This window comes from Mobula hypostoma, chromosome 21 (assembly GCF_963921235.1).
Source record: "Mobula hypostoma chromosome 21, sMobHyp1.1, whole genome shotgun sequence".
Lineage (NCBI taxonomy): Eukaryota > Metazoa > Chordata > Chondrichthyes > Myliobatiformes > Myliobatidae > Mobula > Mobula hypostoma.
The window spans coordinates 18659506-18675969 of record NC_086117.1 but is presented as its reverse complement, the minus strand read 5'-3'; the positions used below and the strand labels follow the sequence as shown (position 1 = coordinate 18675969).

At 45.4% G+C, this 16464-nt stretch overlaps 1 protein-coding gene across 1 annotated transcript in view; it reads left to right on the top strand.

Annotated features, from left to right (window-relative positions):
- ass1 (argininosuccinate synthase 1) overlaps nucleotides 1-16464 on the top strand; it is a 185751-nt gene that overhangs the window by 22030 nt on the left and 147257 nt on the right. The window contains exons 3-4 of the mRNA XM_063073558.1: nucleotides 7352-7420; nucleotides 9008-9196. Of these exons, the coding sequence (XP_062929628.1) occupies nucleotides 7352-7420; nucleotides 9008-9196 (258 nt within the window). The remainder of the gene's footprint in view (nucleotides 1-7351; nucleotides 7421-9007; nucleotides 9197-16464) is intronic.

Sequence of the window (16464 nt, the reverse complement as noted above, 5' to 3'; positions counted from 1 at the left end):
GAACTTGCTTACCCATTTGCGCACTCCTATGTCGCACTCCTATGTTGCTACCCTTGCCCCCTTTAAACAACTGGTCAGTGGGAACTTTATTGAACTGCTGTGAAACAACTGGGGGGGGGTGCGGGGAGTGAACTAAAAGTATGTGTGGTACATTAATAGGAGTATTATGCGATTATTTGCCGGTCTGAAGTACAGAGGATGATGATTATTGGAGTCTAATCTTCCCGCAGTGTGGTGACCAGAGCTTTATGGCCGACACTGGCTGTGGCCCGACTTGCTTACAATTCTGTTTTCACCCTCTGCCCTTCTGTTCCATGCGCAGCCAGGAAAGGATCCCGTTTGCCACCCCAACCATGTTGGACAGGGCTTTATTCTTGGTGTCCCGCCTTCCATCATGCATTCCTTGCTTCCTCACTACTCATCCCTGTAGGGAATTCCATTGGGCACCCGTTCCTCTGCCTGCCTGACGTTTACAATTATCAACCAAATGGCCATTTTGTACCATTCCAAAGACTTCCGATTTCAGTCCAGCTAAGTGACTCTGTACGTCCAAAACATAAACAGGTGAGCAGAGGGGACTTACCAGGCTTTGATCTACAATGAATGCCTGCAAGAAGATGAATTTAGGGTTGCGTACGCTGACAGATATGTACTTTAATAAGATGCTTCCCTTGAACTTTGATAAAAAAAACGGAGGGCTATGTAGGAGGGAAGGGCCAGATTTGATTTCAGAGTGGGTTATAGGATTAGCACAACATTGTGGGCTGAAGGGCCACTGTGCTGTGGCATTCTATATTCTGTGAGCCTCCCAGACGTTCATCAGTCCTTCACTTCCTGCCGACGGGTTTTATATTCCACTTTCTCTCGGCTCTCACGGAGCTGTTACTTCTGTGACTTTGCAAGCCTTATCGAGTAAATGGAGCTGAATTCTTTACCCTCATGGTGCTTATCAAACAGAATGGATTATTACAACAATACACTGGATTCATGGCTCATGCTAATCATAATAGCTTATCCTTGAAATGTAATTAACTGAATTTAAATTCTCCGATCTACATTATAGAATGCCAATTCTCATAACTGGGTTATTAGTCTAGGCTTCTGGATTGTGTCCATTGACAGTGCATTAATATGTTAGATATCCACACCATCCCACAGCATCCCACTTAGACTTTGAAAGCACAAAAGAAACAATGGTAATGCACAGAATTATAAATGATGCTTCTTTGTAATTTTCCATTTTATTTCAAACCGTACAAAGGACTGGAACGGAAATTAAACTGCACCGTTAAGTAGAAGTTCTGATTCAGTTGTAGTGAGTGTGCGTTGAGGCAACTTGATCAGCAGCTGGCATTGTTGTGCCCGTACACTGGTGGCTGGAAGCAGTGATATGAATCGAGGTTGTGATACAAATGAATAGTGATAATGAAGATGTAGCTTGATTTGCTCTTCTCCTGTCAAACGGAGAATTGATCACAAACGGGAGAAAGTCTGCAGACGCTGGAAATCCAAGCAACACACACACCCAAAGTGCTGGAGGAACTCAGCAGGCCAGGCAGCATCTAGGAAAAGAGTGCAGTCGACGTTTCGGGCTGAGACCCTTCAGCAGGACTGGAGGGAAAAAGCTGAGGAGGAGATGTAAAAGGTGAGGGGAGAGGAGGGAGAAACACGAGGTGATAGGAGGGGAGGGGTGAAGTGAAGAGCTGGGAAGTTGATTGGTGAAAGGGATACAGGGCTGCAGAAGGGGAATCTGATAGGAGAGGACTGAAGGCCGTAGAAGAAAGAAAGGGGGGGGAGGAGCACCCTGAGAGAAGCAATGGGCAGGCAAGGAGATAAGGTGAGAGAAGGAAAAGGGGATGGGCAATGGTGGGGGGGGGGGGTGCGGATTACCAGAAGTTCAAGAAATCAATGTTCATGCCATCAGGCTGGAGGCTACCCAGACGGAATATTAGGTGGTGTTCCTCCAACCTGACTGTGCCCTCATCGTGACGGTAGAGGAGGCCAGGGATGGACATATCGGAATGGAATTGGGAGGTGGAATTACAATGGGAGCGGCCACTGGGAGATCCCACATGTTCTGGCGGATGGAACGTGGGTGCTTGGTGAAGTGGTCTCCCAATCTACGTCGGGTCTCACCGATTACACAGGAGGCCACACGGGGACCATCGGACACCGTATATGACCCTAACAGACTCACAGGTGAAGTGTTGCCTCACCTGGAAGGACTGTTTGGGGCCCTGAATGGTAGTGATGGAGGAGGTGTAGGGGTAAGTTTTTTACTCAGAGAGTGGTGTGCATGGAATGGGCTGCCGGCAACGGTGGTGGTGGCGGATACGACAGGGTCTTTTAAGAGACTTTTAGATAGCTACACGGAGCTTAGAAAAATAGCGAGCTATGGGTAAGCCTAGTAATTTCTAAGGTAAGGACATGTTCCGCACAACCTTGTGGGCCCAAGGGCCTGTATTGTACTGTAGGTTTTCTATGTTTCTGTGAGGTTAAGTGTAAAACACCTTCATCAGCCTCTTACCCCTTCACACACTCTGCTCTCCTATCAGACTCATTCTTCTTCAGCCCTTTATCTCTTCCACCTATCACCACCCAGCTTCTTATCCCATCCCCATCCCCATCCCCACCCTCCCCGTTCACCTATCGGATATTACCTGCCAGCTTGTACTCCTTCCCCCTCCCCCCACCCAATTCCGGCTTCTGTCCCCTTCCTGTCCATTCCTTTAGAAGATTCTCAGCCCAAAACATCATTGTTGCTCCTCCAGCGATTTGCGTGTGTTTAACAGCTCTGGGGTTCCAGAATCCGCCGTGCCCAGGGCCTCACTGGTATGTCTACACCAGCTCTGCCCTGGGGAGGTTGGGCCTGCTGCCCTGTAACACTCATGCAGGAAGCAGCAGGCGGTTGATTACTTAATGCAAAACTGATCAAGGGTGTATTGTGCGGTGTCAATTAACGAGCCCCTGAGGGCACAGGTGAATTCCTGGCTGGTTTTGTTGCCGCACTTTATCAAGTACTTGATCCGAAGATCATTTCCTTTCAACCCACATCTCCTCTACAATAGGCAGGGAGACCCCCCGTTGCAATTCCCCTTTAAAGCACATCGATCGGGCAGCAAGAGGGGAGAGATAATTACACCCGGCTTGCTGGTACTCAGTAGGTACAGGAAAGTTTCTCGTGGGACTTGTCAGGCTGTGTGAACTTTATATCTTCTACAAGAAGTGTTTAAAATCTTATCTGCCAGTCAATTAAGACGGATATATCATTCAATGGGATTATTGAGGCTGATTCTGAGATCCTTTTACATTGAATGCTCTGTGAAGCCAGCGTGCCCTCTGGTGGACAAACGTCCTTCTGCAGGTTCAGTGAACACAGGCTCTGTGTGACCAACAGAGAGCATTTGTTGCTCCTTGGGTAAAAACATTGCAGAATGGATTTTCAGATTTTAAGTGCCAAATCCAGAATTTCTATCCATTCTTAAAATTGTTTCTGAGATTGAGAAATTGCAACAGAGAGAAAAAAATACCCACCTGGCGAGTTTAATGGAAATGGGGAAAGATTTGGCCCGGCTGTTAATTTTACCCCTTATTTCAGAAAAGTTTGTGAAATTGAGGCAAGATGATGGAGCAGGGAAATTATGCTTCTTAAAGTTAATTAATATTTGAAATAAATTTAGTTTCGTTTCAGGTTAATTACTTGTGGAGGCCAAGTCTTTATGTAAATTTAGAGGTTGATAGATTCTTGATTGGTCAGGACATTAAGGGATTTGGGGGGAAGGCAGGAGATTGGGGCTGATATGGAAAATGGATCATCCACGATGAAATGGTGGAGCAGACCAGACTCGATGGGCCAAATGGCCTAATTCTGCTCCTATATCTGATGGGCTATGGTCTTTATTTACCTTACATTTCTCAATATTGCTTCAGAAAGAGAAAATTACATTTCTGTAACACCCGTCATGTCTCTTTCATGAAACGCAAAGTGGACGGCAGTTGAAGTATTTGGCTCCGGTATACAGCAGGCAGTTTCAGCACAGCTGTGCTGCCAAACGGCAGTGTGAATATGTTTACTGCTGTTGAGTGAGACATAAATATCGGCCAGAACACTGGGGACAACTCTCCTGCTCTCACAGTTCTGTTGTGACATCCTGCAGAGAATATTTAATGTTCATCTGAAAGACAGCACGGATTGAACTACTACATTTATGAAGGTGCATTAAAATTTAAGGTAAATTTATCATCCAAGTACATATATGTCACCATATACAAGCCTGAGATTCATTTTCTTGCGGGCATTCACAGTAAATATAAAGAAACTAAAGCAATAAAAAACTACACACAACCGAGACAGACAGACAACCGACGTGCGAAAGACAACACACTGTACAAATACAAAAAAAAAACAAAAATGAAGCTGCAGGTCAGGACTGGGGAATGGACAGTCAGTGGAAAATTACTGAGGTGGAGAGGATATTTGAGTTCCTGAAACTCTGAAAGCGATGCCATTGGGAGTTTAGCAATCTGGCATTTAACTCCTGGTAGGATCACCCATGGCGGTCAGGTTAAGGGAGAGGTTTGCAGTCAGTGAACAGTCCAACTAAGACCTCAGTGGTGGGGCTGGTGGAAGACGATGACACATCACAATGGCAGTGAAGGCAGCAGCAATGTAGGGTCCCCTGTGGCCTTGACCCTGACCTGATCTGTCAAGCACTGTGTGGTGGCTACCTGGGTATCGGCCTCCCCATGTTAAACAAAGTCATGCATCAGCATTCTCCGTGAAAGGAATCCGCCCAAACATCCCGGTTATGTGAATCCCAGATCAGTCCCTACAGTCACCTGAGGACCCACCGATAGACAATCCCTCAGGAGAACACCATGAGTGATCACGCAGCTACTGAGCGGTGTAGAACAACGGGATCTTGGAGTGTGGGGCCACAGTGCTGTGGGGTATTGCGTGGTTTTAAGGAACAGTATGGGGAGTGTTTCCCAAGCATACAATCAGACCCTAGGCCAGGGGAGCCACACCTATGGAATGTGTGGCCAAGGAGGCTCCTGCACAAGTGTTAGCACTGCCCCTCGATCCTTTCAATCCCACCATAATAAAAAAAAATCCGTAACTGTTATCCTTCCTGCCAAATGGAGCAGCGAGTAGTTCTGTACAACCTGGGAGCATCCTCACAGGAAGCATCTCACGCCAGCAGGAACACGTGTTGTTAGCTGAAACAGTTTGAAATTCTCACTGACCTGGTGTGCACGCCAATATTTGGATTGTAAATGACTACAGTAACAATAGTATTTAGAAATTACTGTATTTTTCAATTGTCTTTTTGAAAGATTATTATTAATTTCTAACAGGTTTTCTAAAATACTCCTATTTATTTCCGTCGGTCTCTATCATACTTCTATTAATAGTAAAACAATAAGTGCACATAAATAAGCAACATTCCTCATCCTTTTATCTTAAAAAAGTCCATAATTATTGTTACTAATTCATTAATCACTGATGGTCTCTGCTCAAAATTACCATGGGACAGAAGAGAATTGTTCAGAACATTAACACCAGTTTGGGCACACACTAACCTAGGGAATATTGAGGAAGGGATGAAGCTTGGACTTCAAATCCAAGGATCACTGAAGGTGACAGATGAAGTGGTGAAACTCTTTCATACACAGGATGGTGTAAGACTGGAATGAGCTGCCAGCAGGAGTGCTAGATAAGGGTTCACATGTAACGTTTAAGAGAAGTTGTGATGGGTATATGAATGGGAGGGGTATGGAGGGATAAGATCTGGGTACAGGTCGATGGGACTAGGGAGGAGATCAGTTCCACATGGACTGAGGGGCCTGTTTCAGTGCTGTAGGGTTCAGTGACTCTAGGAAGGCATGTTGGATTCTTCAAAGTTTCAAAGGTCCAATTTACTGTCAGAGAAATGTATACAATGTACATCCTGAAATGCCTTTTCTTTACAAACATTCAGGAAAACAGAGAAGTGCCCCAAAGAATGAATGACAGATAAACGTGAGACTTGGGATTTGCACATTTTGGCTTTTATTTCTCTTATAGCTAGGAGTACGCTCTTGTTTAAGTGGAAGGATGTCGTTCTGCCTACTCACGCTCAATGGTTACGTGATGTTATGTCATGTTTAAATTTAGGAAAGATCCGTTGTTCAATTTCTGAATCTAGCCAAGACCTTCACACACTGTGGGGACCATTTTTGAACTATTTTCAAAATCTTTGATTTGTTGTTAAAGTACAGATGTTGGCTAATAACATATTTCGCTATATGATAAGGATTTTTTTTCCTCCTTTCTTTCTTTCTTTACCAAGCAGCTTGGATCTTGGTAGTGGGTTTAGATTTTTTTCTGTATAATAATAAAAATCATATTTCAATATTATGATTTAACTTAATTTACACGAATATAGAGTAATGAGATTGCAAGTGTGATTAAAATGTATTGGGTTTTTTTTGGCTTATATAGTTCTTGTGCTCTGTATTTATGTAGAAATTAATAAAAATATTGAAAGAGACAGATAAACATTAGAACCCCAAAGTCCCCCCTCCCAGCTCCTCTCCCTCCTGTGGGTAAGCGGCAGCGAGCAACACTCCCCTCTCCCCCACCAGCAAAAAAAAACATCGGCACTGCCACCTGGTCACCCAGGTGAGCAAGCCCATAGCAAAGACACAGACTTGCAGTTACCCCAAAGACTTTGCGTTACACCCGACTCTGGACATACCGCAGATCCTCTCTCTCCTTAATAAGGGAGAAGGAGGTGTCCCTGTTTTTTCCCCAGCGAGCGGGGAGGTGTAACAAACAACTCGCTGGTTTACGATGTTGAAAGTCTGTTACGTGGCTTTTTCCAAGTTCTGTGACCGACGGTCGCAAAGATCCTGGGTCTTTGGGCCCACAGCAAAAATCCCGACTCCCTCGATGACACACGGGTCTCCTGTTTTGACACCGACCCTTGACCCTGTCTCCAGAGCCCCGAGATCTTAGGCTTCTCTCAGGCCGAACCTTTGGTGGGTCGAACAATGGCCAGCTATGAAACCCCGAGAGCGGGTCCCATTCCAGCAAAGAACTGAAGTCAGCGTGTAACTCCAGGTCAGGATCTTCAAAAGAACCTTGAAAGGGAAAAATAAAGATGTTAAAGATGGAAATAGAGCTGTTTCCGAAGATGCAAGTAAGGGAGTCGCCGTTTAGCGCCATCTTAACTTCGCTCCGCCTCCCATCATTAACTGGAACACATTATACAAGTGGGAGATTATGGTTATGAGATGGTGATTAAGTACTTTGTGCGGTCCCGATGCTTGAAGTAAAATTAATAATCCTTTCTTCCATCACCAACAGGCTGACGTTGGGCAGGATGAAGATTTTGAAGCCGCTCGAAAGAAGGCTGAGTCTTTGGGAGCCAAGAAGGTAAGATGGTGTTGTGCTGTAATACATGTGGTCCAGAGGAAACTGCCGCCTTTATGCCACTGGAGAGGGTTGGTGCTTGGTTCAACCATCAGTGCCCCCCTCGATCCAAAGTAATTCATTGGCTCCATCTGATAGTTCAAGTTTATCAGTTCTGATGAAGGGTCGTGTACCTGAAATGTTAACTGTTTGTATTTCCATGGATGAAGCCTCAGCTGCTGAGAGTTTCCTGCATTTTGTGTTTTTATCTCAGGTTTCCAGCTTCTGCAGTTTTTTGATCTTTCTTTAAACTCCAGTGTTCACTCTCTCAGCTTTTCACTCCTCAGTTCCTGCCCTCTTTGACTTTACACCTTCCATTGTTTGTCTATGTCAAATTCTGTTTGAAAATTACCCTTGCAGATCAACTTGGGATGCTTTGTTGTGGTCACACTTATCGACTTCATTATTTCAACGGATTTTATTTTTGGCACTTTTCAGCAAACTAAATTGTCCGCAGCACCTAGAGGCCCGAAACATCAATTGTCTATTTCTGCAGAGTTCTTACAGCATTTTGTGTGTTATTCAAAAGTTTGTGTGTTTTTCCTTCATTCTACAAAAGGAACAAGTACAATACTGTAGTAGCTACTTGAAGACAAACCAAAACTGCTGAGAGACTGAGCCAGGGTACTTGACATTGTACAACGTGCTTCCAAGTAACAAATTTCTAACTTGATCTTTATAATGAAACCAGCAAAGATCAACGATGTTATTGCGATTTAAAAAATACTAACCAAGCTAAATTAGTGTTATTGCGATCTTCAACGGTTCATTTATTATCAAAGCGTGTACCCATATACAACTCTGAGATTCATCTTCTCCAGATAGCCACGAAACAAAGAACATGAAAGTCATTCCGAGAGAAACAGCAAACCTCCCCACTCACCCCCACCGTACAAAACAGAACGGCATCCCAATCGCTAACATTCTCCCCCCGCACAAAACGGAATCTTAGTGTTCAAATCAGCGTAACTCTGCATTCTAATAACCTTCCAATTAGCGTTCAAGGCGCATTTAAGTGAAGTTAGCACAATTAATTAACGTATTTAAGCGGTCAACAAAAAATGAAATTCCCCGTGGTTCAACACTGTTCACTAGGCTAAACAACTAAGACAACGCATGAATACGTAACTGTACACGTTTGCTTCTACTGCGCCCCAAAATATGACAGATTCCCCTATTAAACACACCACAAAATACACTACAGACAGAAAATAGATACATGCCTCCTGCAAGTACTATGATTGCACAATGTTGGGTGGGGAGAATGTTGAATTATGCTTGATGTGTTCATAAGGCTGGATATGTATTAGGCCATGGAAGATCTATGAATTCCCTCCCTAACAGCACAGTGGGTGTACCTACACCTCAGGGACTGCAGCGGTTCAAGAAGGCAGCTCATCACCACCTTCTCAAGGGCAACTAGGGATGGGCAATAAATGCTGACTCAGCTGGCGACGCCCACATCCCTTAAATGAATAAATAAAACTATCTAATCCTTTGGTTTTGTGTTGAGAGCCATGCATAACGATACCCATTGTGCTTTTGTTCCAGGTTTTTATTGAAGATCTGCGGAAGGAGTTTGTAGAAGAGTTCATCTGGCCTTGGGTGCAGTCAGGCGCTGTGTATGAGGATAGATATTTCCTCGGGACATCGCTGGCTAGACCCTGTATCGCCAGGGGTCAGGTCAAGATTGCCAAGCAGGAGAAAGCTCAGTTTGTGTCCCATGGAGCTACCGGAAAGGTATGTTCACGGGAACTTGATTTGAAATAGTTATTCTTCGTTGTCACAGAAATAAAATGTAGTTTTACAATAACTGATATGGCTAATTAGTTTGTACATAATAGATAAATGCCACTTGCTGGGAAATCACTGTAGCACTCAATGGGTTTTCTAAGCAATTTCTATAATATAGGTCCCCATATTCTTCATAAATTTGTCAAATTTGAAACTGGATTTGGCTTTTAGTATCAAGAACAGAGGAAAGTCCAAAGACATCCTGGTTAGTAAGTTAACTGGTCATTGTAAATTGGCCTGTGATTAGACGAGGGTTACGTTGGTGGGTTGTGCCTGCTGTAGTGGCATCTGTACCAGACTCTGAGGAGAGTGGCCCCGGGTTCGAATCTGGCCGGCTCCTTGCACGCTGTCCATCCGTGCTGGGTTGAGTGTCAAGCTAGCAATTCCGCCTCGCGAAAAACAGAAAAAAACACTAAAGAGACGGCAAAGTTGGCGCCCGATACGCCACAAGGCGCGGAGAGCAATGACAACAAATTGGTTGGGTTACTGGGCGACACGGTCCGCGGGCTGGAGGGTCCTGTTCCGTGGAGTGTATGAGGAGTAAATGAGTCATCCCTCCGGTTCGGGGTCTTTCCACAGATGCAGTTGACATGTTACCTCAGCCATTTCTGCCGGTTGATCATTCCCTACAGTGACCAGCTCGTCTACAAACATTGCTCAAAGAAACATTAGCTTTGTTTGTCACAAGTACATCACAACATACAGTGAAATGCACCATTTGCCCCAACAACCAACATAAACATAGTCCAAGTCTGTGTTTGGGGGTTGCCATGGTACCGCCGCCATCATAACATGCCCACATCTTACTCATTTTTAACCCATACTGTACGTCTTTGGGCTGTGGGAGGAAACCAGGGCACCCAGAGGAAACCCACATGGTCACAGGGAGAACGTACAAATTCCTCACAGACAGTGGTGAGAATTGATCCTCGATCATTGGCGCTGAAAAATATTACACTGACCGCTACACTCCAGTACAAGGCCTTACGTGGTTCGCCCTCCTTTCGGAAATGGAACCGTTAATTGGCAAAGTCCATAAAAAAAAGTTCTGGTTGAAAAATACCTTAGGAGACATTATTTCGGCACAGTTGGTTCATCCTTCATCTCTTTCTCCTTTCCCTTAACGGCCAACACAGTGGTTAGTGCAATACTTTAGAGCAGCCAGCTGCAAGGTCAGGGTTCAATACCCACCACTGTCTGTAAGGAGTTTGTACGTTCTCCTCGTGACCACGTGGGTTTCCTCTGGTAGCTCTGGTTTCCTCCCACATTCCAAAGTTGCGTGCGAGGAAGCGGAAGCGAGGCGAGCGGGCAGGAGTCGGCCAAAGAGGTGGTCACGAGTGACAGAGGAATGACTACGGAGTTGCTTCGAGGTCGTGTTCAAGATGATCTGAAAGAACACACCACGGTTGTCACAGACTTTATAATAATAGTCATAGACGAGTGTGTCCTACAATCCTACAAACAGGCAGTCTGCAGAAGGACAGACAGAGTGGGAAAATTGGCAAGGAAGTGGCAAATAAAATATGATGTTGGAAAGTGCATAGTCATGCACTTTGGTAGTAGAAATAAATGTGCGGGCTATTTCCTAAGCAGGGAGAAAATCCAGGAATCTGAGATGCAGAGTGATTTGGGAATCCTTGTGCAAAATACCCTGAAGGTTAAATTTCAGGTTGAGTTGGTGGTGAGGAAGGCAAATGCCATGTTAGCATTCATTCCAAGAGCAATGATGTGATGCTGAGGCTTTCTAAGGCACTGGTGAGGCCTCACCTTGAGTATTGTGAACAGTTTTGGGCCCCTCATCTTAGAAAAGATGTGCTGGCTTTGGAGAGAGTCCAGAGGAGGCTCACAAGGATAATTCCAGGAACAAAAGGGTTATCATTACAAGGAACATTTGACAGCTCTGGGTCTGTACTTGGTGGAATTCAGAAGGAGGAGGGGGGATCTCATTGAAACCTTTCAAATGTTGAAAGGCCTAGACAGAGTAGATGTGGAAAGGATGTTTCCCATGGTGGGAGAGTCTAGGACAAGAGGGCACAGCCTCAGGATAGAGGGGCGCCCTTTCGAAACTGAGAGCAGAGAAATTTCTTCCGCCAAAGGGTGGTAAATTTGTGGATCTTGTTACCACATGCAGTTGTGGAGGCCAGGTTGTTGGATGTATTTAAGGCAGAGATTGATAGGTTCTTGATTGGACACGGCATCAAAGGTTATGGGGAGAAGGCCGGGAGCTGGGGTTGAGGAGGAGATTTTAAAAAAAGGATCAGCCATGATTGAATGGTGGAGCAGACTCGATAGGCCAGATGGCCTAATTCTGCTCCTATGTCTTAAGGTCTTATGGTCTAAGTTCATTCAGAGTCTTCCCCAATCAGAAGCCTTGGAAGAACCATGAGGTCTGCAATCTGCTGAGGGCCAGATCAGAGATATTCAAGCCTGGTGACCAAGAAAGTCACAAGAGGTCCAGGTACCGTCTCCAGAAAGCCATCCCTTGGGCTATTCTGGACAAAAATTGAATTCATGAATGAATGGGTTGAATGCTATCACCTCTTACAAAGTGAAATCAAGTGACATTGGCGACAGCAGGGCTTCGCTTCCAGGTGAGCTGAACACCTATGCTCGCTTTGACCACCAGAATATGGAGGACCCTTCACAAACTCTCACCCCCGATGACCCTGCGTTTTCGGTCTCTGAGGCTGATGAGCGAGCACACTTCGGCAGGGTGAACCCACGAGAAACATCCAGCCCCGACAGTGTCCTTGGCCGAGTACTAAGGACCTGGGCTGGAGTGTTCACTGAGATCTTTAACCTCTCACTTAGATAAGCATGGCAGCCTGCCTCAGTGACGATTGTCCATTAGCACGGTGATGAAGTGTCTTCGAGAGGCTGGTGATGAAACGTGTCAACTCCTGCCTGAAAAATGAATTGGATCCACTTCACTTTGCCTACCGGCACAACAGGTCCACAGCAGATGCTATCTCACTGGCTCTTCACTCAACACATGGGACATCGGGACAGCAAAGATGCAAACATCAGGATGCTCTTTATTGACTATAGCTCGGCATTCAACACCATCACCCCCTCAAAACTAATCAACAAGCTTCAAGACCTTGGTTTCAATACCTCCTTGTGCAATTCAACCCTTGATCCCTCACTTGCAGACCCCAGTCAGTTCAGTTCGGCAACATCTCCTCCTCAATCTCCATCAGTACAGGTGCACCACAAGACTGTACTTAGCCCCCTGCTCTACTCACTTTACACTTACAACTGTGAGGCTAAGCCCAGCTCCAATACCATATTCAAGTTTGCTGAGGACATGACCGTCATTGGCCAAGTCAAAGCTGGTGACGTATCAGCTTCTAGGAGGGAGATTGAAAACCTGGCTGAGTGGTGTCACAACAACATCAGCAAGACCAAGGAGCTGATTATTGATTTCAGGAGGAGGAAACCGGAGGTCCATAAACCTGCACTCATCGGAGAATCAGACGTGGAGAGGGTCAGCAACTTTAAATTCCTTGGTGTTACCATTTCAGAAAACCTGCCCCGGGCCCAGCATGTAAGTGCAATTACGAAAAAAGCACAGCAGTGCCTCTACTTCCCTAGGAATTTGCAAAGATTTGGCATGACATCTAAAACTTCCACTAACTTCTAAAGATGTGTGGTGGAGGGTGTACTGACTGGCAGCTTCACAGCCTGGTATGGAAACACCAAAGCCGTTGACCAGAAAATCCTACAAAAAGTAGTGGATTTGTCCCTGTGCATCACAGGTAAAGCCCTCCCCACCATTGAGCACATCGGCACAGAGCATTGTCACAGGAAAGCAGTAGCCATCATCTGGGAGCCCGTCACCCGGGTCATGCCATCTTCTCACTGCTGTCATCAGGAAGAAAGTACAGGAGCCTCAGGACTCACACCACCTAACAGTTGTTATTCCTCAGCCACCAGGCTTTTGAACCAAGTGCTGGGGGGGGAAGGAAATAATTTCACTTACCCGATCACTAAACCGTTCCCACAACCTCTGTACTCACCTTCAAGGATTCTTCACCTCATGTTCTTGATATTTATTACTTCTTTATCTATTTATCTATTATTTCTTTTTTTTTCCTTTGTGTTTTCAGTTTGTTGCCTTTTGCACACTTGTTGGTGTGATCTTTCATTGATTCTATTATGGCTATTGGACTTACTGAGTATGCCCGCAAGAAAATGAATACAGTATGTACTTTGTTAATAAGTTTACTTCGAACTTTGAGAATCTCTTGTTTGTGTTTGGGAGAAGTTCCTTGTCTTGTCACTAGGTGGCAATATTTGTCCAGTACTGGAGTAAGTGGGCAACATTTGATGATGTCATCGGGATATTTAGCTCTGAGGTGTAAGCTGGCCATCCAAAATCTACATCAGGAGCTTGCACTGTTAAAAAGTAGTATAAGCAATAATTAAAGAAGATTTAAATGCAATTAGCATTTGCAATTTTAAACCAATTGAATAATTCACTGCAATAAAAGCATGTTATTAGTGCATGTATTTATTTATTTTAAACTTCTCCACTTTCCTCCCACAGTCCAAACAGGTACCGGTTAGTACGTTAATTAATCATTGTAAATTGTTTGGTAATCAGGCTAGGGTTAAAAAGATGGGCTGCTGGCAGTGTGACTCTTTGCCCGTTCTGCTCTGTAACTCTAGTTAAATAAATAAATGTAGGTAGGTGTGATACTAAGTATTTGCAGCAAAATGTTGCCAGAAATATACATTTTTACAAATTTTAGCTGTTTATAGCTAATCACGGCCGGATATTAATACAGCTGTGAGCCCACTGGATTTGGGGATGTTGCTCATCTGCCTTCTCCAGGGCATGTACTGTACATACACCCGAGAGACAGAATTCAGTTTGACTAACTAAGTTCATTGTCATCTGCGCAAGGATAAAATAGTTGTGGGGGCTTCTCGGGCACATCGCACGCAAGCGCAGTGCCCTCTCGAGGCCCAACCAAAGGTCCTTTTCTCTTTGTAAATTTTATTTTTTATGATCCAAAGACAATTCCAGTCTAAGATCAGCAGGTTACTGCTGGGCTACTCCATCAGTGAGCTCCCTGTTGATCGGAGGAGCTGGACTGGTATCGGCGGCAGAGCCGGCCAAGCTGTGGAAGGAGTCGGCCAAGGAGTCGGAGGAGGAGGTCAGAGTTGGCCACTGATGTATCGGAGGAGCTGGTTTAGCTACAGACACCACCCTCTTGTTGTAGTTCCACAGTTTCCGGCTCAATTTCTTCCTCTTCGTGCCCGTTACAATGCAAAGCTGCCACTGTTATTAATCACTGAGCATTGGTCAATCTGTTATGTAAAGTTCTGAGCAGGTAATGTCATCTGATTTTACTGCTCCAAGCAGCAGGTGAGCCTAGTTTTCCTCCATCTGCTGAACACTGAGTCCATAAGGTTACGCTGTGGGACACTCGTACGGGAGCTTGGACGCACAGATGTGAAATTTCCCCCCATGCACTCGTAACTGCTTGTATTGGGTGACCATCTCTGCTAAGGCAGGGCAGTGTGTGATTTCGGTCTCTGAATATTGTTCACTAACGTTCCACCGTGTAACTTCAGAGCCTGAGAGAGTTAGTGCGCCTGCCTCACTGAAAATGGAGCGACAAATGCTGGGTTGCAGTGTTCGATTTCTGAACACAACCACCCTGTTATAGACTGTAGGTGTGTCCTCTCCCTACTCTTTGCTAATGGAAGGGAGAGTGAAGTGTACACGTGAGAGAGGCAGCTCATTCACGGTTTGGAATAGCGTTGCCCGAGCTCAGAGACATTAGCTGTTGCTGTCTAGTTCTGTGGATTTAAACATGCCGTTTGGACTCTGGTGCCTGTCAGGTCTGATCGCAGGAACAAGAACACTCTTGTGTTTTATGTGAGATCACTTTGGCGTTGGATGTTGAGATGCGCTTCTCTGCTGCTGTGTTGGGAACCTGGTGACGGACTCGGCCCTTGACTGGCACTGCCAGGGCACAAGACCATGAAATACAGGAACAGAACTAGGCTACTGGGTCCACCACTCAACCATGGCTGTTTCTCCTGTAACCATAATTAGATTAGATTATGAGGACACTCAGTCCTTGTTTATTATCATTTAGTAATGCATGCATTAAGAAATGATACAATGTTCTTCCAGTATGATATCACAGAAACACAGGACAGACCAAGACTAAAACTGACAAAAACCACATCATTATAACATATAGTTACAACAGTGCAAAGCAATACCATAATTTGATATCAGACCATAGGCACGGTAAAAAAAAGTCTTAAAGTCCTGATAGCCCCAACATCTCACGCGGACGGTAGAAGGGAGAAGCTCTCCCTGCCATGAGCTTCCAGCGCTGCAAACTTGCCGATGCAGCATCCTGGAAGCACCCAACCACAGTCCGACTCTGAGTCCATCCGAAAATTTCGAGCCTCCAACACCGAGCACCATCTCTGCTGAGCGCCTCGATCCCGCCCCAGCTGCCGAGCAACGTAAAGCCAAGGACTCGGGGCCCTCCCCTCCAGAGATTCTAGACCACACAGTAGCGGCGGCAGTGAAACAGGAGTCTCAGAAGTTTCACCAGATGTTCCTCCACGTCTGTCTCCATCAAATCAGGATTGTGCACGGCATCCTACTTGACAGATAACAGATATCATTCACCGGAGTGGCCACTGCGCCCTGCGTCACGCCGCCATCTTCTCCTCCTCCTGTTACCAATAAGAACCTATCAAACTCCACCTTAAATACACCCAATGACTTTGCATCCACAAACTCCACAGTTTCAGTATTTGCTGGTTGAAGAAACTCCTCCTCATTTCAGTTCTGAACGGATGTCCCTTTACTCCGAGGCTGTGCCCTTGGATCCCAGACTCTCCAACTAAAGAAGTTATCCTCTCCACATCCACCCTATCCAGGCCTTCCAGTATCCAGCAGGTTTCCATGGATACCCCTCCTGCCCTCATCCTTCTGAGCTGGGCAGTGAAATAGTTAAAGTGTTTTCTTCTGTGGCAATGAAGTGGTGCTTTAGTAGTTTCAAGATGTATGTACCGATTGTGAGGAGAGGCTAAGAGGGAAAGCTGGTGGACAGGCCAGTTTCATGCACAGTAGGGCCTGAAGATTCAAAGTACATTTATCATCAAAGTATGTATGTAGCATACAACCCTGAGATTTGTCTTCCTGCAGACAGCCACGAAACAAAGAGACACCATGG